This window comes from Nothobranchius furzeri, chromosome 9 (genome assembly GCF_043380555.1).
Source record: "Nothobranchius furzeri strain GRZ-AD chromosome 9, NfurGRZ-RIMD1, whole genome shotgun sequence".
Taxonomy (NCBI): Eukaryota; Metazoa; Chordata; class Actinopteri; order Cyprinodontiformes; family Nothobranchiidae; genus Nothobranchius; species Nothobranchius furzeri.
The window spans coordinates 45121577-45149330 of record NC_091749.1 but is presented as its reverse complement, the minus strand read 5'-3'; the positions used below and the strand labels follow the sequence as shown (position 1 = coordinate 45149330).

Genomic DNA, 27754 nt, shown 5'->3' with positions numbered 1-27754 from the left:
GTGAACTTCAGAATAAATGTATATTAATTAATCGCATAATAAATCGTTCTTTTTCATCAACCCTGTGTGGTCCATTATGACCAGCTCAAAGAGATTTCATTTACTAGTGTTAGCCCAAGCTGGATGCGACCTCCATGCCACATATGAAATTTCATCAACTTGTGACCAAGAAGGAATATTCTCTCAGAATAATTACTATGCAGATGAAATGTCACAATGATTTTGTCCATCATTTAATTTAAAGTACACACAAGTCCAGATTTGTTCTTTTATGCTTTCTTCTTACTCATTCATTCATCTTTAATTAACTACACTCATGTCTCACACAGCTCCTCCAGCCGAGAGCCTCGGGCAGGTGGATGAAAACTTCATTCTTAGTAACTTCTGCTTGAAAGCTGAAATTCTGAACAAGATTCGTGTTCAGCTACAAGCGAGGTGATTAAAGTCTGAGTCTCATCTTTAATAATAAATGCTCTTAAATGAATAATAAATGCTGTATGAGCTGAAGTATGTTAAGTAAATCTGATTAAAACAAGTCAGCTCTTCTGCTCCTTAGAGACACAAATGTTTTAGTGCAGATACTTAGAGACAAAATGCACACAGCAGAGTCATTGGTGACAACATGCACTAACTATTCATTGGTGACAACATGCACTAACTATTTAACAGTCTCATGGATTAATTGCTCCCACTAATTAGAACGAGGAGGTAAAAGTCTGATTCCAGTCGCATAAAAGCTACTCAGAAATTTTTGTCTGGACCTGGAATTCACTAAGTAAGATTAACTTCGTATGAGCAAAATAAATAAATAAATAAATAAATAAACAAACAAACAAATGAATAAATAATTAAATAAATAAAAAATCAAGTAGACTAAAATGAAAAAAGAAAACACATTCAAATATTTTTTTTCTGTGTGAAACTTGTACCTCCCGGTGACACACACACACACACACACACACACACACACACACACACACACACACACACACACACACACACACACACACACACACTTAGATAGATTCTGTATCCTGGTCTGGCAAAATCTATTTTGTGTTGCATACTATGTGGTGACACCTGAGCAATGCTGGAACTGTATTTATTAACAGCTGAATTAGATTTAGTTAATTAAATGTTTTCGTCAGCAAAGTAAAGCTTGTTTTCATTTTTTTAACTTCCCAAAATTACCCATTATTAAGTAGGCATCACTGGAATATCCTTAATCTGCTTTGATTAAATCTTCTATTTCCACGAGTCATAGTGAGAATATGGATTCAAATGGCAGTTTTTGTGAATTCCTGACATCTGAAAGATCCGCATACGGTCAAAAAGCAAACCTTTGTAGTAAGTCTTTGCCTGCAAGTCTAAAATCAGGGTTGAAATAGCCCCAAACAAATCACTTTCGTTCTGGCGTCCTATTGGTGGGATTTTCAAAGAGGTGGAACCAAAAAGGAAAACAAGGACGTGAACTCGCTTTTTTCCTCCCAATAGCATCTGGCTATTTCCTCTTCAAACCGTTGATCCCCGAGAGTTTGAACCACGGAATGGTTAGTTAGAGCTTTGTTACGTGGACAAGAACAGCTTACGCCAAACTATGCAGGACGTACGATGGCGCAGAGGCAGGGAGTCACACAGGTTTGTACTCATAAGATGAAACCACGTTGTTTTCATTCATTTACTGGTTATACTTCAGGTTGTTTACTCTTCTGTACTTATCTCCAGTCCTCGGACTGAAACGCTTTTCACTAAAAGTGATCAAGACGAACCAAGTGGAGGTCTTATCCTTCCTAGTGAAACTGTAGTGAAGGGATGCAATCATGCAACTATAATGGAGCATGTTGTAATTTGGGCTTTAGTGTTCTGATATGTGCAGAACAGGTTCACTTTGCAAGCTTTAGCTGACAAGTTAAGATCTACCTGGCTGCAAGATCTGTAATAACTGTGCCCACCTAATTCGTAATATACGTCACTAGCAGGTGTTTAGCCTAAAAGCAGCCTTGTATTACTGTGTTGGAACTCTGAGATTCTAATAAGATTGCGTCTGTTGAAAATCCCAATTAATTTAAAAAATCGTGCTTGTGTGATTGACTATCCTCATCTAGAGCTAAAACCCGTAGATCAGCTGTCAGATCGGTCCTTTTGCTTTCCATAGACCTCTAATAATCAGTATTAGAGCTGTAGACAAGCTTCAATTTCATAATGTCCCAAATGACAAACAAATGAGTCATCTGCATGTTTTCAGTGGACCAGATGAAGGATTAACTCATACTCATTCAGGACAGACGGCATACAGCACTGTCCCCTGAGTCTGTCCCCATTGTCTCTGTAGTCTAAACACAAATGTGGCCTGGGTCTTATTGCTTTGGCATAGCTCTGTTCCTGCAGCCATGTGGACATTTTCCTGCTTTCTGGATTCATGGAAAAGTGCCTTAATTTGACTTATTTGAAATAAAGCATCAACTATTTATTTGAGTATATATAAGGGCTGAAGTTTTACTATACTATATTATGATCTTTATTAATTGAAAACAAAACAAAGCATAACATATTTGGAAAACCACCCAGTAATAGATTTCTATAAGACCTTTTAGGTAAATTGCTTCAATATGAATTGATTTGGGTTGTAGGGTTGATTATTCACACTATGGTCTTTGTATTGTAAAACACTTGCATCAGTCAAATCACAAGACTCAATGACATGTTGCACATGGATCTAATTATACAGTACACAGCAGCACCCAGAAGAGCTGTAGAGAAAACAGCTTATTTGCTAAAAATGCTGTGCTAAAGAATCCATAATATGCATGAGGTCACTCTGAATGTAAACAAATACATTGTAACTCCTCCTCAACAAGTTTAGGGATTCAGATCAGCTGTCTGAACTTGATCTGTGGCCTAATGAAGCAGACGTCTGCTAAACCTACTTCCTGAAACAGATTCAACAACAGTTTCAAACAAAAACAAAACAAACAAAAAAAATCTCCTGGAAAGTGATGATTAAACAATACAATATGCTGCAAAAAGAAAGCTTTATTTTTAAATGCTAACTAATAGCATGAGTACTATACAGTAATTCAGTAACTCTGAGGTTAGCCTCCCGTCTTCTGGCATAAAGGGAAGTAAGTTTGGCAGTCATCCACATATAGATAAAACTTAACACCATGACAAAGACTTCCCCCAAAGGGAGTAAATAAAGTGCAAAACAGAGTGGCCCCAGGACCGATCCTTGTTGTTCCCCCCAACACTGGTCCTCCCAGGGAGACGAGGCTTCACCTACCATAACACAGAACCTCCTTCCCTGAAGATATGATCTCAGCCATTGAAGAGCCCACCCAGTGCTCCAAACGATCAAGGAGGATATCATGGTCAACTGTGTCGAATGCAGCCATTAAATCCAACAACAGCAACACTACAGCTGTACCCTGGTCTATGGCCATAAAGACATCATTCAGCACCATCAACGTGGCTGTTTCTGTACTGTGTCCGGCCCCAAATACAGATTGAACCTGAGATTGAAATAAAATAAAAACAATAAAGTATATTATAGTCAGAAAAAAAAGTAAATACCATAAATCTAAGATCTAAGCTGTTCTTTGTGACTAGATTTATAATAAATTTTATCTGCAGTGTTCTCATTTGAGTTTTATGGTTCGAAAAGTTTGGATTGTTCAGCATTGCAGCCGTTTTTCAGGCAGACCTGGAGACGCCCTAACCGCATCGCCAGTGACCCACATCAGTTCTGCCCTTGTTGACAAGCAGCTGATGATCAAACTTTAAGAACCCAAAGGCGAGTCATCCAGAATCAGCTCAGTTCTGTCTTTGTGATGACAGAACCGTGAGGAATTTAATTGTTCTACAAAATAAAAAATAAAAAAATGAATAAGTCACCAGAAGTTGAAAATAAACAAGTTGAAAGTTTCATAAAATCCACAGATGGTGCATCATCATCATCTTGGGACAGCAGTAGCTCAGGTGGTAGAGCGGGTTGCCTCATGATCGGAGGGTCATGGGATCGATTCCAGCTCCCGCCAGGGGTAACCTGCTGTTGTGTCCTTGGGCAAGACACTTCACCCAACTTGCCTGTGTTAGTGGTGGTCAGGGGCCGACGGCGCCAAATGGCAACCTCGCCTCTGTCAGACCTCCCCAGGGCGGCTGTGGCTACAAGTAGCTTACCATCACTAGCAGTGTGCGAATGTGAGAGTGTGTGGAAGCGTCTTTGGGTGTCTAGAAAAACGCCATATAAGTTCAATGCATTATTATTATTATTATCTTATCAAGGTTGTGTTTGGATTATAAATAAGGCAAAAACTGCAAAATTGGTGCAGACCTATCATTATAAACTGTGATACTTTTCAAACTTGAAATGCAATTTTGCTCTTTTTGTTGAAAACAGAGTATGTACTTTCTCCCCCTGTCAAAGAGACATGCTTGTGTTTGGTGTTGTGTTAACAATAAAAGCACTTATGTGCTTTAGCTTGCAGTCTCAGCTTCAGTAAACATCAGTGTGTATTCTGTTAAAATCTCCGCCTCTTTTGATCATCTAGTTTCATTGTTATAATTAGTCATCATTGTAATTGTTTTCTGACAGCACAGCACGTGTTTCAAAGGAAAATGTACCGCAGAAGAAGAAGAAGCAACACTTCCACTTTGACCTCTGGTTCTGTCTGACTCTTCAGAACTGGATACTGGACTTCGGAAGGCCCATCGTCATGGTAACGGAGCTCACATGTGTTTGGACAGTTAAACACCTGAGTCTAGGGATCGATGAACAACATTTTGTGTATCAAACTTGTTAGATTGTCCTTCCTCTGGAGTGGTTTCCTCTGAACAAACCCAGTGCCGGAGACTATTTCCACATGGCGTACAACGTCATCACACCCTTCCTAATGCTCAAGGTAAGTGACGCAGACCTTACCATTAATTCCCAGCAGACCTTTTTAGTTATGCACGTGATAAAAATGTAAAAACAAATCAAAGTCATCCAGTTTCATATTTAATTCCATTTTTGATTCTTTTTTAAAACACAGGAAGGGTTTCTCTTTACCTTGCTAACGTTTTGTTTGCCGACTGCAAAACATCCTCAGAGCTGACGCTGATGGTGTCACTTCCTACTCCGTTTATCCGCGGGCAGCAGAGGACGTTGTCGCCCTCTGCTGCCCGCTCTCCCCTCTCTGATGATGCAGTCCCATGCGCGGTCCAATGAGTAAACTCCATCGTCTCTGTTCATGTTCCCACATCCACGTCTCCTTATCTCTATAGCTTCTTTTATCCATCTTTTGTATTTCTGTTGTTCGGTGTTTATGATCCTTGTGTTGTCCCAGTCCATTACATGGTTTTCTCTTGTGCAGTGATCTGTTACGGCCGATTTCTTTATTGTACTTTCTGCTTCTTGTTTTGCTGCACTTGTGTGTTTTCGACTTGTTTCTTTCTTATACTCCTTTCTATGTTCTATTGTTCGTGTGTTAAGAGCAACAATGAAAAAACACAGCATAAACACACCAACAAAACCACACACAACAGTTAGAAACAGACTAGTGCACCCAAAAGACAAAATACTAGCTGGATATAAATGTGGAGTCATTTACAAAATCCCATGTAAACTCTGCAATAAAACACACATAGGAGAAACCGGACGCCAACTCAACACACGAACAATAGAACATAGAAAGGAGTGCGAGAGAGAAACGAGTCGAAAACACACAAGAGCAGCAAAACAAGAAGCAGAAAGTACAGTAAAGAAGTCAGCCGTAACAGATCACTGCATAAGAGAAAACCATATAATGGACTGGGACAACACAAGGATCATAAACACTGAACAACAGAAATACAAAAGATGGATAAAAGAAGCTATAGAGATGAGGAGACGTGGATGTGGGAACATGAACAGAGACGATGGAGTTTACTCATTGGATCGTGCATGGGACTGCATCATCGGAGAGGGGAGAGCGGGCAGCAGAGGGCGACAACGTCCTCTGCTGCCTGTGGATAAACAGAGTAGGAAGTGACGCCACCATCAGCGTCAGCTCTGAGGATGTTTTGCAGTCGGCAAACTAAACTGTCAGCAAGGTAAAGAGAAACCTTTCATGTGTTTTAAAAAAGAAACAAAAATGGAATTAGAAGCCAAACACAGAAAGAACGTACCAAAGACAATTTCATATTTGCTATGTTTCTTTCTGGTATTTAGATTTTTAGGGTTTAATATTTGTATCATCTCTTCTTCCCTGTATTTTTTTTCTTCACAGTTAAGTCCGTTTTGAGCCACATAAGAGACTACTTCATTACAAAGACCCTTATTCATTTAAGTGACAGATTACATTCATACAAGCATTATAAAACCAAACTATAAAGCCTAAAGGAATAGTACATTTGGATCATTTGTAAAAATGATGTTTAAGCTTAGACATAAATGATAAAGTTGAGAATCCAGTTTAAATGATAAAAAATAAGAAGCGCATGCAGGTTTAGTTGATGTGCTTCTTTTGCCCCTTGCTGTCCCTCAGGTTTCTGAGGCTCACTCAAGGTGAGACTACACATTAGCAGGATTTCTCTGACCGGATTTGCTACATCCCTGCTTTATCTTTACTTTGCAGGCCCTCCAAAAAAACTGCACTCCCAGCTTTCGAGAGATAGCTCCATACTTTGTGCTTGATGGGAGTTTTCTGCAAACTGTAGGAAATAAATTCTTGTAAATATCCTGTAAACAGTCAATCAGTTATTTTGTAAACCTCTACTAAAGTATGATGCAGCCTTCTCTACACTATATTAAATTGCCCTTTCTCAGTCCTTTTAAGGTCAAACTTCATGCAATTTCTTACAAACATTTATTATTTTTTTCTTGATTTTCAAAACAAGCACAATTAGTTTTTGTTGGCACAAATTTAGAGGAAACATTCAAAGGTTAAAGAAAACCTCAACCTTTAATTGTAAAATGATGTAGAATGAAAGACTGTCAACTTTCAAAAAGGTTCAAATAAATGCTGGTTTTTAGTATTTGTTGACATCTTTGCAGCAATAATTAAAATGTTTTTAATTATAATGAAGAGTTTTAAGTATCTCGGGGCCTTGTTCATGAGTGTGATGAAGTGTGACATTGACAGGTTGGTGCTGCATCTGCAGTGATGCGGGCATTGTACCGATCTATCGTGGTGAAGCTGAGCCGGAAGGCAAAGCTCTCAATTTACTTGTCAATCTACGTTCCTACTCTCTCACCTATGGTCATGCCATGCCATATCGGTTCTTTTGTAAAGCTCGTTTACACATAGCATGAGAGCTGACCAAAATGCTTCCCATAAATACATAGCAACACAACAAAGTAAAAACTGATAAAACAAACAATAAGATCAACAAATAAAAACAATCAGACATGGCCATAAAATCCCAAAGGCCAAATCATAAAAATGCATTTTCAAACTAGATTTAAAAGAGGCCTGGAGCCTGTCTAACCAACAGTGGAAGTGTATTCCAAAGAGTAGGGGCCCCCCCCCCCCCCACAAATGTGAAAATCAGAACCTTTAAAAGAACTCTAAAAGCAACGGGAAGCCAGTGAAGCTGTGCAAGGAGAGGGGGTAATATGACTACGATGGCTGGTGCTTGTTAGAAACCTGGCAGCAGCATTCTGAACAATCTGAAGGCGATTCAGGGCCGAGACAAGGTTGCTGATTAGGAGAGCGTTGGCATAGTCAAGGTGGGAGGTTAAAAACGCATGGATCACTGATTCTAAGTGTATCCTCTTCAGTATAGGTTTCAGGCGTGATAGTTGACGCAACTGGAAGAAGTACAATTTTACCACAGCGTTTATTTGAGAAACCACTGAGAGACCAGTATCCAGTTTGACCCCAAGGCTAGTCACACGATCAGGAAAGTTCTGTGAAAGATGGACATGGGAGACATTACACAGATCAAATAACATTGTCTCAGTTTTAGCTGCGTTGAGCAGCAAAAATTTGTAGCTAACCAGTCCTTCACCATGGTCAAACACATCAAAAGCATGGAGGAAGCATTTGGTTTGTCCACTGCGACATACAGCTGGCAATCATCAGCATATATGCCACGAGCTTTGGGTAGTGACTGAAAGAACGAGATCACGGATACAAGCAGCCAAAATGAGCTTTCTCCACAGGGTGACTGTGCTCTCCCTTAGAGATAGGGTGAGAAGCTCGGTCATCCTGGAGGGGATCGGAGTAGACCCACTCCTCCTCCACATCGAGAGGAGCCAGTTGAGGTGGCTCGGGCATCTAGTTAAGATGCCTCCTAGACGCCTCCTTGGTGAGGTTTTCTGGGCACGTCCAAGCAGGAGGAGACCAAAAGGAAGACCCATGTTGGAGGGACTATGTCTCTCGGCAGGCCAGGGAATGCTTTGGGATTCCCCCTGAGGAGCTGGCCCAAGTGGCTAGGGAGAGGGAAGTCTGGGCCTCTCTGCTTAGGCTGCTGCCCTCGCAACCCGACCCTGGATAAGTGGGCAAAAATGGATGGATGGATACATCTATTTTCTTTGCTGCAATAAAGGCACCTTAATTTTAAAATTACGTGGTAGTTTTTGAGTATTTCATGACTGTAATGAAGTCACTGAGGAGCCACAAACCTTCTGCTCTGTTGTGATAAGAATTCTATTCTAAGCATCTAATGAAATCAAATGTGGGCAGATGGCAGCAGCTGTGATTTGTGAACTACTGTTAGGGCAACAATTGCCTTCCTGAAGACAGAAAGGAGACCCGTGAGCATGCATTTGCTGCTGGGGAGTGAAACCTGATTAAAAATATTAACCTTTACAAGTTTAAGGTTTAAGGTTCAACAAGACGGCGCCTGTGCTTGGCTTAGCTGCAGTCACCAGCCACTTTTTCAAACTTTTCTCCACTAACCTCCTCTTTTCCACCTTGTTCTTGTCTGTGATCCTCTTCAGTAGTGTCCCTGCTACCATCTCCTATGATCGCCAGACTCTTTTGTCCTTCCGTTCGTTCACGATCGCCCAAGATGCACCGAGGACGTACCTCCCTGTTTGTATATCTGAGTGGCGCACTGGCCTGGAGCCAAACAATGATTCCAACCAGGGCGCCTCCAGCGATGTTTATCCAGTCCCGGGAAAATGTTGGAGGAAAAGAGGTAAACGAGCAGGAATCCAGGTGAGAATAAGACTTCTCTTAAAGCGTGGTTTATCTAGTAAACATCGGCGTGATCTTCTAGCTTCTTTTCCTTTGTTTGGTGACCTGAGCGCCACTTCCGCATTCCCGCCAGGCCACGTTGCGGCACGGTTTCTCTGTCCAAGTTTTTTAAGTTGGTTTATCCTCATTCCTCAGTGGTTTCTCCTCCTGTTCCCTCCATGAGTGGTTTTTATAAACACCGCGGATCTAACTCTGCTAATTTACATCCACTAACTCCAGCTGTTTCTGTAGTTTCTGATTCCTCCACCTCACTCAGCATGGCTCTATTAAATTCCCGCTCTGTTAACAATAAGACCTTCCTGCTCAATGATCTAATTCTCTCTAAAAACCTGGATTTTCTGTTTCTGACTGAAGTTTGGCAGCAAACATCTGATTATTCTGCTCTGATTGAATTCTGCCCGAGTGGTTATTCTTTTCTTAGCCAGCCTCGGGGTTCTGGTCGTGGTGGAGGCCTAGCTGTTGTTTTCAGAGACCATCTTCCATGTAGCTCTAGAACCTCTGGTCGCTTTGCTTCCTTTGAACTGCAGCTGATTAAAGTCGGGCGTAAGGACCCGTTCTACTGTGCTGTGGTCTATCGTCCGCCTGATCCAAACAGTTCTTTCCTTCAGGAGTTTAGTGACTTTCTATCCTCCACTGTGAAGCTGTCCAGACTGGTGATTGTGGGTGACTTTAACATCCACGTTGATGATCCCTCTGATCTCATTGCCATGAATTTCTCCAGCCTCATGGACACCTCCGGCTTTACCCAGCATGTTTCTGGCCCCACACATGCCAGGGGGCACACTCTAGACCTTGTTTTTACCCTGAGTCTAAATGCTGACAGTGTTTGTCCTGAGGACGTTTATATTTCAGATCACCATTGCATTTTCTTTAACTTATCAGTTTCTGTGTCCCCACCTCCTGCTCGCCGTATGGTTAGTTCTCGTTTTCTTAATGAGAGCATAGCTAGCAATTTTTCTGCTGCATTTAATCCACCCTGTTCTTCTGATAATGACCCAGATTCCTTAACTTCTCAGTTTAACGAGCACTGCCTCTCCATTCTGGACAACATCTGTCCTGTCAAAACCAGATCAGTTCCTGCAGTGAACCCTACTCCCTGGTTTAATGACAGAATTCACAGCCTAAAGCACCAATGCAGAAAAATTGAGCGCTTGTGGAAGAAAACCCATCTCCACGTCCATCTGCTGCACCTAAAGGATCTTCTGACATCCTTTAACTCTGCAGTCAGAGACGCTAGGGTTTCCTATTTTTCCAACCTGGTGTCCCAGAGCAAAGGGAACTCCAAGGTGCTGTTTAACACCATCAGCAGCATCGTCTCTCCTGCCTCTCCTACAGCCTCCATCCACTCCGTTGCAGACTGTGAGACCTTTCTGTCTTTCTTTGTGGACAAAGTTAATAAGGTTAGATCTAGCATCTCTCCTTCAGCCTTATCGCTGCCTTTCCCGACTCCAACCAGGCCCATCATCCTAGATAGCTTTGCTTCTGTTTCTTTGCCTGAGTTAACCAAACTAGTTAATTCTATGAAGACCTCTGCATGCCCCCTCGACATCTTACCCTCATCTTTGTTTAAAAGTGCTCTTCAGTCCATCAGTCCCAGCGTGCTCTCCATTATTAATGCTTCTCTGGTTTCTGGTCAGGTCCCTGCTTTAAGAATGGTGTAATCCACCCGCTTCTTAAAAAACCGAGTCTTGACCCCTCTCTCCACAGCAGCTTCAGACCCATCTCTAAACTTCCGTTCATCTCCAAGATCTTGGGAAAGGTTGTGGCTAAACAACTCACAGCTGCTCTTGATGAACATAACATCTATGATTGCTTCCAGTCAGGTTTTCGTAGAGCTCATTCTACTGAAACAGCTCTTCTTAGGGTCTCTAATGACCTTCTGACTCACAGTGATGCAGGGGACTGTTCTGTTCTGGTCCTGCTGGACCTGACGGCAGCCTTTGATGATGTTGACCATCACCTGCTACTGGAGAGGCTGAGAGACTGGGTAGGCCTATCAGGAAATGCTCTGGAGTGGTTTTCCTCTCATCTTTCTGAGCGCTCCTTTTCTGTGGCCGTCTCCAAGTTTAGGTCCTTCACCACCTCCCTTACCCATGGTGTCCCACAAGGTTCTGTGCTGGGGCATCTGCTCTTCCTCCTTTATCTGCTTGCTCTTCAGCACATCCTGAGCTCCTTCAAAGGAATCTCCTACCATCTTTAAGCAGATGACATCCAACTGTACAGCTCCTTTAAGCCCCATGGCTGCAGCTGTTACACACCTGCTTAGACTCTATCAAAACCTGGATGGCTGGGAGCTTTCTTCAGCTGAATGAAGATAAAACTGAGATCCTCATCTGTGCCCCAGACAAGCTGGTTCCCAAAGTCAGAGACTCTCTTGGTCAGCTTGCTTCTCACATCAAACCTTCCGTCAGGAATCTTGGCGTGACCTTTGACCCAGCTCTCAACCTGGATTCTCATGTCAGTTCTCCTATTCGCTCTTCCTTCTTCCATCTCAGGAACATTGCTAAGCTGAGTCCCATTCTGTCCCACTCTTTTCTTGAGACAGTTATCCACACCTTCATCTCCTCACGCTTAGACTACTGTAACTCTCTTTTCACGTGTCTGAGCAGAACCTCCCTGAACCGTCTACAGGTGGTTCAGAATGCCTGTGCTCGGCTTCTGACCAAGTCCTCCAAATACAGCCACATCACCCCGCTTCTCCTCCAGCTTCACTGGCTGCCAGTCAACTTCAGGGTTCATTTCAAGATCCTGGTTCTGGTCTATAGGGCCTTACATGGACAAGCACCATCTTACATTGGTGATCTTCTTAGTCCCTACACCCCCAGCAGGTCCCTGAGGTCCAGTGATCAAAGCCTACTGGTTGTGCAGCACACCAGGCTAAAGACCAAAGGTGACAGATCATTTGCTGCTGTGGCCCCCAGACTCTGGAACTCTCTCCCCCTGAGCCTGAGATCAGTGGGCTCAGTGGTCTCCTTTAAAAAGCAGCTGAAGACTCACTTGATCAAGCTGGCTTTTGTATGACCTTCTTCACCACTCTCTCTTTATTCTGCTCTCCCCACCTATTCCACCTTCCTCAGGATCCACTGATTTCCCTCTTTCCTATTCACTCTCTCTCTTTTCTTAACATTTTTGTAATCACAATTGTCTATTTTTTGCTCATTTTAAATATATTTTTAACCATTTTCTAAATTCTTTTTTATATTTTTACATTTTTAGTTTTTGTGAAGCGCCTTGTGATTTTTATCTTGAGAGGCGCTATAGAAATGATACTTTCTTCTTCTTCTTCTTCTTCTTCTTCTTCTTCTTCTTCTTCTTCTTCTTCTTCTTCTTCAGGAGTTAAGTGCTCACCTCGCAATCGGAAGGTTGCAGGTTCGAGACCCGCTCAGTCTGTCGCTGTCGTTGTGTCCTTGGGCAAGACACTTAACCCACATTGCCTGCTGGTGGTGGTCGGAGGGACTGGTGGCGCCAGTGCTCGGCAGCCTCGCCTCTGTCAGTGCGCCCCAGGGCAGCTGTGGCTACATTGTAGCTCATCCCCACCAGTGTGTGAATGTGTGTGTGAATGCGTGAATGACTGATTGTGTTGTAAAGCACCTTGGGGGGTTCCAGGACTCTAGAAGACGCTATATCAAATACAGGCCATTTACCATTTCTTCTTCTTCTTCTTCTTCTTCTTCTTCTTCTTCTTCTTCTTCTTCTTCTTCTTCTTCTTCTTCTTCTTCTTCTTCTTCTTCTTCTTCTTCTTCTTCTTCTTCTTCTTCTTCTTCTTCTTCTTCTTCTTCTTCTTCTTCTTCTTCTTCTTCTTCTTCTTCTTCTTCTTCTTCTTCTTCTTCTTCTTCTTCTTCTTCTTCTTCTTCTTCTTCTTCTTCTTCTTCTTCTTCTTCTTCTTCTTCTTCTTCTTCTTCTTCTTCTTCTAGTTTTTGGACCAGCACACTCTAATCATTGGAGAGTTTGGCTTATAACAATGTATTGAGTCAATCTTTTATGAGATAAATTGATGTTGAACTGTTCAACTAACAAAGAAATCCATTAGATGGATGTTTTCACCATTAACTATCATCATCGTCAGTGACAAAGAACAGCAGAGCCAAGAGACGTATAAAAATGGGGTCAGCATTTCAGGACTAAAGGAAGTTGCTTTTCTTTTGGGATGGAGTCTCCTTGTGAGATTGTGTTACACTACAAACAACCGTCTTTTCTGTATTATTTATGACATTTATGGCAGATGTGTGTTTGGAATAACGAACTAGACAGCTGGCAGTAAGAAAAAACGCCGCTGGAGCTTCATGGACAAAAACAAGGATGTTGCCTGGAGACACATCAATGTGAAACTCAAAGAAAACTGCATCACTGAAACATAACTAACCCTCAGAGGCTTTGCTGGTGTTCATCTGGATTTCCGAAGATGGAACTTAAGTAAATATTTAGGTTACAGCTGTTACTAAATGAAGAATGTATGTGTTGCTGTTCCATTCAGCTGATCGAGCGCAGCCCCAGAGTCGTGTCTCGCACAGCTATCTACATCTGCATCATCACGTTTGTCATGGGAGCCAGCATCCACCTGGTAGGAGACTCCATCAACCACCGGCTCATCCTGAGTGGTTACCAGCTCCACCTGTCAGTCAGAGAAAACCCCATCATCAAAGACTTGAAACCAGCTTCACTGGTAAGATCCCACTGGTGCTGCATGATGGGCTCACATGGAATTCATTAAGGTGTTCAAATGTTGCCATTTTGGATTTTAGTGTTGTGTCTGTGGTGCATGATAGTCCAGTCGGATTATATTTTGTATTCAATCCAATGCAAGATGCCCACCAGAGCTAATAATGAACACCAGCAAACAATATTAAAGACTAAATTACTTTCATATTTTTGAAATATGATCAGTCACGGAGTTTAACATGCAGCCTAAATGCAAAAATAGTCTTATACCCCTATTTTCTGCATTTGCCGCTGATAGAAAATAGACAGGGATACACTTGGATCAGAAAAAACCCAATTCAGATCTACATTATATTGAAAATTAACATTCGTGGACCCACTCATCTTGGCTTGCGACGGGGAAGGCTGTTGTTGGTTTAGCATCCAGGAAACAGTAGAGCATGTCTAAGCAAGTAGAAGCTAACTGTTAGCATTAGCAACTCCACAACATGGCAGAACTCCTTCATGCTGGAGTTATTTGTGGAGATAAAGAATCAGCGTTGCAAAGCAAATTAGCATTTTCCTCACAGATTGACTTGCAAGGTATTAATTTAGACCACTGCAAAAGAACTAGAAAAATGACTGAACTTGGTCTTTTAAAGGAGTGGTTTACTCATTTAATCAATGCATTTCAAGTGGTCTCTAATAGGGGGAGATATATATTGGTGCACCCTTTCTCTGACCTAAAAATCTTCACAGCTGAGCTTCAAGTGGCAGGTTTTGTTGTCTTATTTCCTGATATTTGGACATTTGGCCCAGATTGGATAAACGCACCACAACTCTACCACTGACTTGCAGCGTGGATGTTTTATCTCCACAAATTGTCACGATCTGCCCCTGCCTGCCTGACTGTGTTCCTCTCCTGCCATGATTACCCTTATTGTTCTCACCTGTCCCTCGTTTACCTGCCCATGTTTCCCTAATTAGCCCTCTGTATTTAAACCACCTGTTTTGCCCGTCCTTTGTCAGTTCATTGTTGCTGTTTGCTGGTGTTCCTGTTCATCCCATCCTGCCATTAAACCTTTTTTACTTTACTGAAGCCTGCATTTTTACCTCCTGCTCAGCTCAACCACACATGGTCCGCCGTCTCCACCTCCTACACTGTGACAGAATGAACTGACCAAACCGGGACCTGTGGTGAGCTAACACCTGCTCTCTGGAGGATTTTTTTTATTTTTATTTTCCTTTAGCAGAAGGAGATTCTGGCCCAGGGTGTGTGCGCATCCTACCTGTTCTCCGGGGTGGTCAAGCCTCTGGGTGGGTTTCGGTGCATCCAGTCCGTTTCCTGTGGTGGTCGAGCCCTTCTCCTCTCCTGCTTTCTGTCCCCGTCCTGTTTTTCACATGGAAGCCGCGGATCCTGGAGCTACAAGGGAGTTACACCCCCTACGCACGCCATTGTTCTCCGGGGTGGTAGGACTGGTCTCCCCGCTCTTCTCCTGCTTCCCTGCACCCAAGCCTCTGCCTGAGATCCAGCGAACCGTGCCGTGCACCTGCTCTGACCGGCTGTCGAGTGCCTGCCGCCGATCCTGGTTTTCTGGCGTCGCTCCTGCCGTTCGTCCACTTCCTGGTCCACGCTGTGGGGCTTATGCCTGCAGGTCTCGTACTGCTGCAGTCCCTGCTGGGTCCCACGCCTGCTCCAGCAGTTCTCTGCCTGGGTCCCACGCCTGCTCCTGCAGTTCTCTGCCTGGGTCCCACGCCTGCTCCTGCAGTTCTCTGCCTGGGCCCCACGCCTGCTCCTGCAGTTCTCTGCCTGGGCCCCACGCCTGCTCCTGCAGTTCTCTGCCTGGGCCCCACGCCTGCTCCTGCAGGCCCCACGCCTGCTCCTGCAGTTGTCTGCATGGGCCCCACGCCTGCTCCTGCAGTTCTCTGCCTGGGTCTCACGCCTGCTCCTGTCCAGCCAAGTCTCCACGTCCAGTCAAGTCTCCACGTCCAGCCAAGTCAAATCTCCACGTCCAGCCAAGTCAAGTTCCAGCCAAGTCCCAGTCTTCGAGTCCCCGTCCAGTCACGTTCCTGTCATGTCCAGTCTTCGAGTCCCTGTCCAGTCTTCGAATCCCCGTCTCCTGTCCAGTCTTCGAGTCCCTGTCCAGTCTTCGAATCCCCGTCTCCTGTCCAGTCTTCGAGTTCCTGTCCAGTCTTCGAGTCCCTGTCCAGTCTTCGAATCCCCGTCTCCTGTCCAGTCTTCGAGTCCCTGTCCAGTCTTCGAATCCCCGTCTCCTGTCCAGTCTTCGAGTCCCCGTCTCCTGTGTCGTGTGGCCTTATGGGCGTCTGGTATCCGCCCTTAAGGGGGGGGGGGGGGGGTACTGTCACGATCTGCCCCTGCCCACCTGACTGTGTTCCTCTCCTGCCATGATTACCCTTAAGCCCCCTTCAGACAGGCCATGAAAAACGGAAATGTTCCGGAATCTGTCCGTAAGACCTTTCTGTCTGAATACAAACATCCGGATAACGTGTTCCGGAATTTATCCGGACGAAGCCCCTAGTAACAGTTCCGGACTTGTTACGGACAGGGTGGCTGCTTCAGACTGGTGAGGTAAAGTTCCGGACAAGAGGGAGGGGGAGGAGGAGGGGACCGGGGGACGCTGTGCGCACCTAGATAGCCCGCTGCTGTAGCATGCGGCGAACCACGGCAGCTCACCTCCTACGGTACCGCCTAGACGCGCGACGGAGCGCTTCACACCGCTTCAGTGATTCCTTTAACCATTGAGCTTCATCATCCAGGTCTCTTATGCGTCTTCGTGTGCGCAGAATTATGCTTAAGCGCCTCGTGATTTTTATCTTGAGAGGCGCTATAGAAATGATATTTTCTTCTTCTTCTTCTTAACATAAGTCCGATTCCCCCCACCCCACCCCCCCGCCGCCGTCAGACATCTGGAACTTTTCCCTGCTGTGTGAACGCAGCCGAAAGGACAAGTTCCGGTACAAAAGTGGTGTGTCTGAAAACACAGTTCCGGTTAAAAACCGGATTGAATTGTCCGCAAATGTTCCAGAATGTCTGTCTGAAAAGGGCTTTATTGTTCTCACCTGTCCCTCGTTTACCTGCCCATGTTTCCCTAATTAGCCCTCTGTATTTATACCACCTGTTTTGCCCCTGTCCTTTGTCAGTTCATTGTTGCTGTTTGCTGGTGTTCCTGTTCATCCCATCCTGCCATTAAACCATTTTTACTTTTACTGAAGCCTGCATTTTTACCTCCTGCTCAGCTCAACCACACATGGTCCATCATCTCCACCTCCTACATCGTGACACAAATAGGGTAAAGTAAAGTAAGGTAAACTTTATTGTCTTCAAAAGGAACTTTGTTTTGAGCCACAATGTCACATAACAAATAGTGCTGCATTACAGAAACAAGGGAAGACAAAAAAAAGAAACACATTTGTAGTATCTCAATCACTCATCACAGAGACACATGCATGATATCCGTTCCTAATAACCAATTTCTGAATTCATTGTTATGTAACCACAGTAAAAATCAAAACAAATAAAATGACCTGTACCCCATGCAACCATTCCATAAGGTCCAACTCACATAAAACTAGGGATGCACCGATCAGGTTTTTTGCTGCCGATCACCGATACCGATATCAAAGAATGCTGATCACCGATACCGATCACCGATACCGATCACGTGGATTGGCCAGAAATTTTCGACAACATTATAATGAGTGCTACAAACTACATAATCTGGGAATAAAGGAAATGTAACCTAATCTAAAATAGTCTGTATTAGGGCTGTCACGGTGTGAAAATTTAACCTCACGGTTATTGTGACCAAAATTACCACGGTTTTCGGTATTATCGCGGTATTTTTTTTAAACGTGCTACATTTTCACACAACTAAATAAACCCTGTATGTCAGGAAATATTGTCCTCAGTTTGTGTCTAAATTTAGCCTAAAATTAGTTATTTTGTAATTATGTTATTTATTTGTTTACATTTTTCCCCTTTAGCCTTTAAAATACCAATATTTGTCCATAACTTCTTATTTTATGTCTGTTTGATGTCATCATTTTAAATATATTAGACCAGATGATACTCAGTACTCCAGTAGCCTTCTAATCAGATACTTTTTTACCCTTACTTGAGTAACAAACCCTATATCAGGAAAATATTGTCCTCTGTTTGTGTTCCAGTGAGCTTTGCAGATGTGGGAAAATGTCATCAGGCAGTAATCATTGTTAAATTCATAATTATTCTCGGAGAGAGACCAACTCTTATCTGCCCCTGGGAGCCCCGTAATGCATAGATAGCGTCATTTCAACATGGCGGTGTCCGCGACACGGTTTATATGCAGGTAGCGGCGCTGCGGCTGCTTTATAGAGCGACTCGTTGCGTTCTCCCTCAACCCAAAGCCTCGGATCACGCATTTTAGCTAAAACGCCAACGTTAGCTTGCCTTGCGTTGACTGTAGAGTTGTGGGTGATGGTCACGCAGATGTGTCATGAGATTTGAAGCGTTGCTGCCTTTCACAGACACTTTTTCTGCTCGCGCTGCAAACAGGATAGCCGTCCGTCTTCCATAAACTCCCTCGGCATTCTTCAGATATTTAAAACATGCCCGTACTTCCCACTTTGTCTTCTTTGAGGGATAATAAATGTCCTGAGCGCTGCCGTCTCCTCCTTTGACCATTATTTCAGCTTTAGCTTCAAGAAAGTTTTGTTGTAAACAATGCGCGCATGTGCCGCCGGCAACTTCAGCCGATGATACGGTGGCTGGTAAGGGTCACCGCGCCTACACCGCAGCCACGGTAAACCCACCAAGATAATATAGTTTTTTAAAAAACAAGACGGTTATTATTATTGTCAACTTTTTTTTTTTTACTGGGGTTTACGCTACACTGGTTACCGTGACAACCCTTCCTGATCGGTTTGCTTTGATCTATTTTGAAAATTCCGATCAAAACCGATAGGGGCGCTATCGGCCGATTACGATCAAATGCCGATCCATCGGTGCATCCCTACATAAAACTACGTAAAGAGAAGTTGTTTAAAAGTGCTACCTCTGTAAGAAGGAACGAGAACCTAAAGCACACAGGCCAGGAGGAGCTTCCGCTGTGTGGTGGTGTTGCTAATGCTAATGGTTAGCTTAAACTAGCCGAGACATTCTCTGCTGATTCCCGGATGTTAAACCAACAACAGCCTTCCCTGTCTTGAGTCAAGATGGTGAGTCCATGAATGTAAAGTGACAGTGTGACGTAGATCTGTCAGGATTTTCTAATGCTAGAGTTTCACCGTCTATTTTCTATCAGAAGCTAATGCAGGAGATAGGTGTAGGAGGCTATTTTCATGTTCAGCCTACATGATAAACTGAGTGACCGATTTTAATCAGAGATAATATTAAAACATTTTTTTCAGTGAACAATACCTTTAACATACATCAGTTTCCAAAAATAACACAAACTTCTATGAAATCGAAGTCCTCATTCAGGAATGAAGTTTTGACTTTAGTTCCGGGGGTCCATGTTTTACCACTGACATTGGAGCTGATATATAAAAAGGTCTATTGGGATCTTTATGAGTCTGTTAGGATGGATTTTAAATACCTGATCTCACAAAACACGGCCAGTATTCAGGATTTATTTTATCCTTATTTGAAACCAGCTGCTTCTATTTTTGTTGTTCCTAATTAGGTGGAGAGAATCAAAGCTGACCTGACAACAAAACTCCAGACTGAGTCATGTCTGATTGAAAAGCTTTTATTTCCGGTCCCTATTTAAACCCGTGTACTCGAGGGCAGATGAACCTAAAACATGACGAAACAGCAGGGACGCAGTGACGCGCCTGCTTTTTATTTCCCAGAATAAAAACCTTCCCACAATCCCAGCAGGAAACAGAAAATAATGTACTGCTAGGTGACTCTATAAAGGTTTTCTGTATTGTTTTGCCTCTTGCTTACTTCATACTGTCAAGCACACTGTAGCATATTTGCAGGCAGTCATCTACATAGTGGAAGCCTTTTGATGTTTAAAGCAACAGGATTTTTTAAAGCTATATTTTTTGAGAAAATTAAATTCAACATTAATAAAGTTTGAGTGAAGCTTCTAAAAACCATCACTCGTGTGCTGTAATGATGGTGGAGCTGCCAAACAAGCTGCTCTCTGAGGTTTTTGCCTCATTGAAATCTGATAAGTCTTGTGATTTAAATGATTTCTAATTAGGTGTTCAGTTTGAAAGACTCACATCTTTGGTTTCCCACCCCCACTTAAGTTTTCACAACAGCAGGTGGCAGTGTTGCATAACCCTGCAGCTACAGATAAACATACCTGCTCCTGTTGAAAGACTTCCTCTCATTAATTGAGCGTTTTGTTACTTCCTCCACAGATCGACTCGTTTGAGCTGCTGTATTATTATGATGAACACCTGGGACATTTACTGTGGTATGTGATTGTGATAATTACATGAATAAGGCCTGACATAATGCAGAGTTAAATGGTTAACCACTATTTGTTTAACTCCTCGTTTAAATTGAGGTGATGTCTAGTTGCGTATACATGCTGTTAAAGAGCAAGCGTGCTAATTAAGGGCATTTGGAAACAGCATGTAACTACACAAATGTTAGTTAAAAGGGCTTGGCGGCTCGTATCTAATCAAGTTTCTCACTAGCAGACAACTCAGATGTTTTTGTGATCACCTGAAAATATAAATCTGCATCTAAAGGTTGTTAATTTAAAATACGTGTTAATCTTTACATCTGTCTTGGCCGACCGGGGGGGATAGAGGCAGATTTACTATCGGGGACAATTCAGCGTGTGGTCACAGCTGCACAGCTGAGAAATAGTGCCTGTGGGAGTGTTCAGTCCTTGGTGCTGATCTGCAAACACCCACATCCTCCTCATTTCAATAATGACCAAATCGGTGCAGGAGGAGCAGCGCAGATTAGCATAAAGTCACAAACAGGAAACACACACACACAACCGGTTCCTTGGTTACAACACACAACATAGAAGCATGAACATGTTCAGGCATTCAAGATCTACTCCTTAGCAGAGATCCAATAAAAAAAAAGGTTATTAAATCCACTTAAATCCTTAATATGCACATGCAAGATGTAAAATGTTCATTGCATGCTAAAGGAAAAAGACGGGTTTTTGCCTATTTCAGTATTTGTTTATGTGCAAAACATCTCATGAGCTATTTGTTGGTTTTTAATGAACCTTTCAGAGTAACAACTGGGTGCACATCTACTACTGATTAACTTTTGAAGTCAATTGCCACTGCTCCTCAACCTTAGCTAACACAAATACACCTGTAACTGCATTATGCAAATACTTTGGTGTGCTTGTAGTCACCTGGATATTTTGTGTTTGTTGTTTTTAAGATTTGACCAAAACAACTATAACTCTGAAATACGTCAATGTCAGGTGATTGTAGACATCAGGCAGTATATGTTCGTTCATGGAGTTTGACTTTAGGACCAGATAGCTCAAGAACAAGAAGTCATTAAAGCTTCAAATGGAGCCATTTAAGAAAAAAAATAATGGAAATAATTTTCACTTACCTACTTTGAACCATCTCTGTAGTCTGTGTGGATATCTGCAAATGCCTTTATTTACACAACTATCAAATAATAGAAAACCTTGATGAATCATCCAAATAATTTGGTTAGTTGGTTTTTTTTCTTTTGCATTTTGGGGTTAAAATATTCTACGGATCAAAAAAGAACATAAAACCCAATTTTAGATTTTCCCGATGTAGCATAGCTTCCTTTAGTTAAATATTCCTGGCTGTCTTTGTTTCCTGCAGCCAGTTAGGAAATAATTGAGTTGGCATTCACTCTGGAAAGAACATATTTTGGTATTCTGGACACATTTTTTCACAAATGAAGGATCCTTCCTTCGCACACACACTCTCCTTCTGCTAATAGAGAGAAAAAGAACAAATAAATACCTCCGAGATTGTGTGTAGCCGACACTTTTATTAGGTTACCTTCATTCTTCTAATAGAAAGTGAGAAAATGTTCAGTAAGTGGGTACGGCAAACAAGACCTCTTTATCTCAAATTTTTTTTATTAAAATGTACTGGTCCTATAAATGTACCTTTAATGAAATGCAGGTTAAGCTCTAAGATGTGTACCATACTGATCAACCTGCACAGCAGTCTCCCTGTCCCATTTCTGTTGTTGACGTTTACTGATATGATGATCATTTTAGCTCTTTATTAATTGTAACAGTGGTAAACAACCCAGCTGTCATCCATTTCGGTCTGGAGAACGTGTGGAATATACATCTCTATTTTTTCTGATTAAAGGGTGAGCCCATCTTCAGTGACATTGTCCTCAGAAATTATGTCATTTGGGTACTCGCTCCCTTTTAAAAAAGAAAGAAATTCCCTCTGTCATGAGCTACAGCATCTGAAACAAAAGGGAAAACACGGATAAGAAAGAGATAGAAGATGTAGAAGCAACATTCTCTAGAGTTGAACCTGTAAGAGCAAAGATTTGAGATAAACTGATTTCATTACACTTCGTTTTACTGGGAAATTCTTAAAAATGTCAAGATGATCCTGTTTGGACCCCTGATGTCAGGTGTGGTATTCCATTTAAACCTGCAGGTTTATAACGTTTCTGAGAGTTTTATAGTTTCCTCTCGAATGAGAAGATGTCTGCCAGACCACGTTGACCTAAGAAAAAGAATCACGATGAATGATTAAATTACAGATAAAGAATACTGTTGCATACATGTAAACACTGTTGGAGACAACAACGCTGAAATCACTGAGATCATGAATGAAAGTTGAAAAATGTAAGCTATGTTTTAAAGTTATTCCAATGTCAGCATAGGCTCACTTTGAACGGTTGATGTTAGGGGAACTGGCATTTGTATACAAGTAATTAAGTGTTTTTTGTTCTGTAGTACGTGCTAATATGCCACTTGTACTTTGATCATGTTTGGCTTAAGAATCCATGCTAAAGTATTCCTGCTGAAGGCCATAAATTGTCTGATAAAAACCTTTTTTTGGGAAAAGTTATGGGTTTGGTAAAATCGTTGTGTTTAACGTTGTCAATTGTTAAACGTGCTGCAGGTTTGAGAAAGATAAGTTTAAGATTCTTTAAAAACAGTTTGTGAATATATGCAGATGAAAGCATATTGCCACTAAGTAGCAAAGCTGTAGGAAAATGCACACGTTTTCAGTGGGAATCCCCTTGGACTGATAGTGTGTTTGCTAGACAGGCCTATGTTGTGACCGTTTCACATAAGGACCAACATGGACCGGGCTGGGTGGCATCGGTCTGGGTCCTGCACCAGTAAATGGGAAATGGCCTGTATTTCTGTAGCACCTTCTTAGGGTTCTACAACCCCCCAAAGCACCTCACAAAACAATCAGTCATTGTCACACGCTGGTGGGGATGAGCCATGATGTAGCTACAGCTGCCCTGGGGCGCACTGACAGAGGCGAGGCTTTCTGAACACTGGCGCCACCGGTCCTTCTGACCACCACCTGCAGGCGAGGTGGGTTAAGTGTCTTGCCCAAGGACACAACAGCAGCATTCTCTGGTCAGAGCTGGGATCAAACCTGCAACCTTCAGATTACTGGACAACCTGCTCTACCGCATGAGCTATTGCCGTCCCTACACATTTCTCAGGAACAGGGACATCTCTGAGCACGTGGGTCGGGACAAAAGATGTGCAAAAAAGTCTGTGGTGTCTCCCAAAGGTGGCCGTGAGCATGTGTCTGCTCTCCTTACAGCAATGAGTAAGAGATGGAGAGCGGCTGCAGTTTCAGTCAGAGGCAACGTTTAGTTATCAGTATCCTGAATGAAAATGAATCGCGCATGCGGGAAGCCCCCGCTAGTTGATTCTATCCACCACTCTGAGGCTCCCCCTAATGGTAGGCATGTATTTGAGCTGGCCAGTCAGTTGGCAGTGGGTGTGTTGGACCCGTCCAGCCTGAAGAAGATCACCTTGTTATGTGGGCTGAAAAACCGACCGATTGAGCATGGAAAAATACAAGGCTACATAGATAAGAACACTTTAAAAGCTTCTCAGTCTGGTCTGTGCTGGCCCAGATGTGAAACGGCCATTTTATATCATGCATAGAATACACAATGCAAATGTTACATGAAATTTGTGCATTTGGTGTTTTCTTGTATCAATTGAGGTACATAGAGTATTACTTACATTACATTTTGTTTGCAAGTAAGTCGTCGTTTCTATCAAAGTTATTTCACATGTATTACATTTTTTACTTGTTGAAACCAACTTGGGGGGGTGGGGTGGGGGTGGGGGTGGGGGGGTCCATCAAGGTTGTGATTATTTTCAAAGATAACATGTCTCTGTGTATTCAAACACGTTCAAAGTTCCAGCAAAACCAAAGCAAAACCTTACGACCCCTATTGCATTGTTCCTTATAAAGATAAAAATGACACCGGTGTATGCTTTCTAATGCGCTTATTTAATATTTTTCCTAGGTACATTCCCTTCTTCATCATTCTGTTCATCTACTTCAGTGGCTGCTTCTCCAGCTCAGAGGAGCAGAGGAAAATGCCTGTTTCTGGATGGTTGCTGCTGGGACCCAGTGCCCTTTACTACTGGTCAGTCAGTTCAGGTTTTTTCCCTAAAAAAGCACACCCAGAGTATAATAATGGCAGCATATTTATTTTATTGTATTTTCACTTGTTTTGCATGCAATGATGAGTGAAAGGATTTTGGGTAGGGATGCACCAATGCCACTTTTTTCCAAACAATACGATACTAATGCTTGGATCTGAGTAATCGCCGATACCGATACTTCTAACACACACACACACACAAAAATGCAATGAATTGGAATACAAGTTTTATTTTCTTATCTGCTTTCAACAGGAAAAGACTGTGAGGTGGATAAAAAATAAAATATATTAATAGAAATGATCACAAAACTAAAATATTAGGTGATCAGAAATGACAAGTTACAGTGAATCCACTTTCAGGCAACTGCATTGGTATCGGTTAACTTTTACTGATACTGATACCAGTATCATATCTGTGCATCCCTAATTTTGGATATGCAGCCAATACAGAGTTTGTGTGGAGTCGTCCACAGAGCCTAAAGCTATTTACAAAGAACCGTCTAGCTATGGATAAATGAACTTTTATCACGAGTATGTTCTGTAATAATTATTTAAGAACATGTTTATAATCTGTACATATTCAGTAGACTTTTACTTTGGTATGACCTCAGTAATCCTATAATCCCAGTATTCATTTTTGTTGGATTTAGAATCATTAAGATTTTGGTGACAGGTCATTTTTGAGAAAATCAGAAATTTATCGACATGGATAAAATTGTTAATGATCTGGTACCGGTCCATACCGGCCCACTACAACCTGCTTCAACCCAAAACATTCACTCAAAGCTTAATGTGACCATAGACGTTAAACTAAAGTTTGTCCTGTAATCAGTGTCATGGATGTAGTCACAGTGCTGTTTGGTATCAGGGTGTGTACCTCACAGACATACTGTACACGTAGACGCCCCGTGGACTGACACTTGGGCGGCAGTAGCTCAACAGGATGAGCGGGTTGTCCAGTAACAACGGACAGAGAATTCTGCTGTTGTGTCTTTGGGCAAGACACTTAACCCACCTTGCCTGCTGGTGGTGGTCGGAGGGACCGGTGGCGCCTGTGCTCGGCAGCCTCGCCTCTGTCAGCGCGCCCCAGGGCAGCTGTGGCTACATCATAGCTCATCACCATCAGTGTGTGAATGTGTGTGTGAATGGATGAATGATACACTTTAGTGTAAAGCGCTTTGGAGTCCTTACTCTGAGAGGCGCTATACAAGTGCGGGTCATTTATCATTCTATTGGAGCTGCTGCAGTGGCCAGCTGCCATCTTAGATGGGTCTCCATTTGACCCCAGTGCATTCATTTCTAATGTGAAAGGTGATTACCCAATTAAGAAACACATTTTATCAAGCCTTTTCACAAAATCAGACACATGATGTCACATGATAATTAAAATATAAATATAACTACACAAAATAAAAATAAGAGAATTAAATAAAAAATGTTATCAGATAGGCAAGAAAAGTCACTAGTAATCCCACGTGATCTGTTTTTAATAGTACGCAGGTTGTTGTAACCATAGGCTGCACTAAAGCAGGCAGTTGCCCACTCTGCATTGACTTTGGAGAGTGAGGAGACCCATCCAATATAGTGGCAACATTGTTATGCTTTAGTGCCCAATGGGGCGTCTATGTATTCATGTCCATGATGTACCTCACTAAAGTTTTGAAAGCTAACTACAGAGTAGCATCCTAAAGAAAAAGGCTGGACGACCGTCTCAAGGCACCTGATGATTCAGATGTTTAAGGTCTACAGGACTAAAGGCAACTTGGAGTGAGGTTAGGTATGCTGCTTGGTGTCAGAAACCTTTACCTCAGTCTTTGTTTGACAGAGCTACCAATAATTTAATCCTTGTCTGTAGTATTAGTTTTTGGGTCTATTTGGAATATTTATTTAGCTTGCCTATGAATAAAAACACCATTCTTTTCTAGTCTGTCTGTGGTTAAAATAATTTATGAAACATCTTTCTTTTTCTCTTCTTTTGTCTTAAAGGTATTTGGTCACAGAGGGACAAATCACTGAACTCTTCCTCTTGACTTTTTTTGCTATGGTTGCCACGGTGATGTTCCAACGCTATAAAGGCCTCAGCCCCGACAGCAATGGCCACTTCCTTTTCTATAGTTTTGGTGTTACAGTGCTGCTGGTGACTCTGTGGGTGGCCTTTCTGTGGAACGACCCGGTGCTACGCCACAAGTACCCCAGACTCTTCTATGTCCCCGAGCCCTGGTCCTACTACACTTTACACATCAGGAATAGCCACTAAATGACATCACTGCTTACCGAGCGTTTAATGAGTTTTTTGTACGTTTTTTTTCCTAAACACTCGTACAAGAACAAGAGGAGACATTTGCTATTATTGGCACGGAAAGTGTATTTTTTTTAATGCTTTTCAGCAGTGTTTAAACAACAGTTGATAACAACAGTTTATTTTACTTGCTAAAATATGTATTTTATAAACATAGAAGATGCTTGTTCTGCTGGTCCAACCATACAAATATGTTCCTTAGTCCATTAAAAGAAGTTATCAGTAACAAACAGCAAAGCGTTTTATTGATCTATGCCAATTTCCCCTTTCTCTATCATTTACTTTGTTCAACAATGGTAATTGCAGTGATTTATTTGTTATTTTTGCTTTCTCATGATAATTTTCAGTCTAGAATAGGGAGGCTAAGTCACGCCCATCTACTTCTGAACACTGGGTCCCTGGAAAAAAGAAAAATTAATGCAAATGGGGCTATAAAAGCTATTTTCTAATCTTGTTTGATATGTACCTTTGATTTCACATGTTCATGGATTTTAAAGACACATTCTGATGCCAAGAAAGCGCTTATTTTCAAATGGGGGCAACAGTTAATTTAGGTTTTGTGTAAAAAGACTTATAAGACTACAATGTTCGTCTCATATTGACGCCATCGAACCAGACACGAAGAAAAGGGTAAGACCAGTTTCGCGAGCTTCAAATCCTTCTGCCAGGATGAAAGACGGATCATTAAATGTGGGAAGAACCACTATGAGTCTGGCTATGTGGTAAGTAGCAGCTATGCTGGGGAGAAGAGATTCTGCGATGTCTGATTTGTAGTCATTTCATTACGAATTTTTACAAGCAAATAAATATCAAATTACTTGACAGATATAGTGAAAACACATCCATTTATTTTCCATTTAATTTGAAGTACAACATATGTGTGATTCAGGGCATAAGGCAAAGCGGATTACAAAATAGCTTTTATAGCCTCATTCACTTAGATTCACTTATTCTTTGTTCTGGAGACCCATGAGTCGATTGAAAGATGTGGAGACTTGGGCTCCGTATTGCCATCATTCTGCCCTTCTGAGAGGTAAGCATCACATCTGAGCT

General features: G+C 42.3%; 1 protein-coding gene across 3 annotated transcripts; it reads left to right on the top strand.

The window, feature by feature from the left end:
* Positions 1–1423: 1423 nt before the first annotated feature.
* cln6a (CLN6 transmembrane ER protein a) lies at positions 1424–26933 on the top strand. 3 transcript variants are annotated; one of them, XM_070554889.1, is made up of 8 exons: positions 1433–1638; positions 4597–4715; positions 4800–4898; positions 8903–9102; positions 13636–13824; positions 20175–20230; positions 24262–24384; positions 26389–26933. In XM_070554889.1, exons 4-8 carry the CDS (start codon positions 8926–8928, stop codon positions 26657–26659), a joined length of 816 nt encoding a protein of 271 aa, XP_070410990.1. In that variant the 5' UTR covers positions 1433–1638; positions 4597–4715; positions 4800–4898; positions 8903–8925; the 3' UTR covers positions 26660–26933. The 3 variants fall into 3 exon arrangements, with proteins under 3 accessions (XP_015809098.3, XP_070410990.1, XP_070410991.1); XM_015953612.3 differs by lacking the exon at positions 8903–9102 and having other exon boundaries at positions 1424–1638; positions 4592–4715; XM_070554890.1 differs by lacking the exon at positions 8903–9102.
* Positions 26934–27754: the final 821 nt, after the last annotated feature.

Excerpts from the sequence above, each read along its gene's own strand:
- cln6a (XM_015953612.3), top strand. The coding sequence starts at position 1,598 with ATGCAGGACGTACGATGGCGCAGAGGCAGGGAGTCACACAG. Across the intron at positions 1,639-4,591 it reads AGAGGCAGGGAGTCACACAG|CACAGCACGTGTTTCAAAGG; the intron begins GTTTGTACTCAT and ends GTTTTCTGACAG. Across the intron at positions 13,825-20,174 it reads ACTTGAAACCAGCTTCACTG|ATCGACTCGTTTGAGCTGCT; the intron begins GTAAGATCCCAC and ends CTTCCTCCACAG.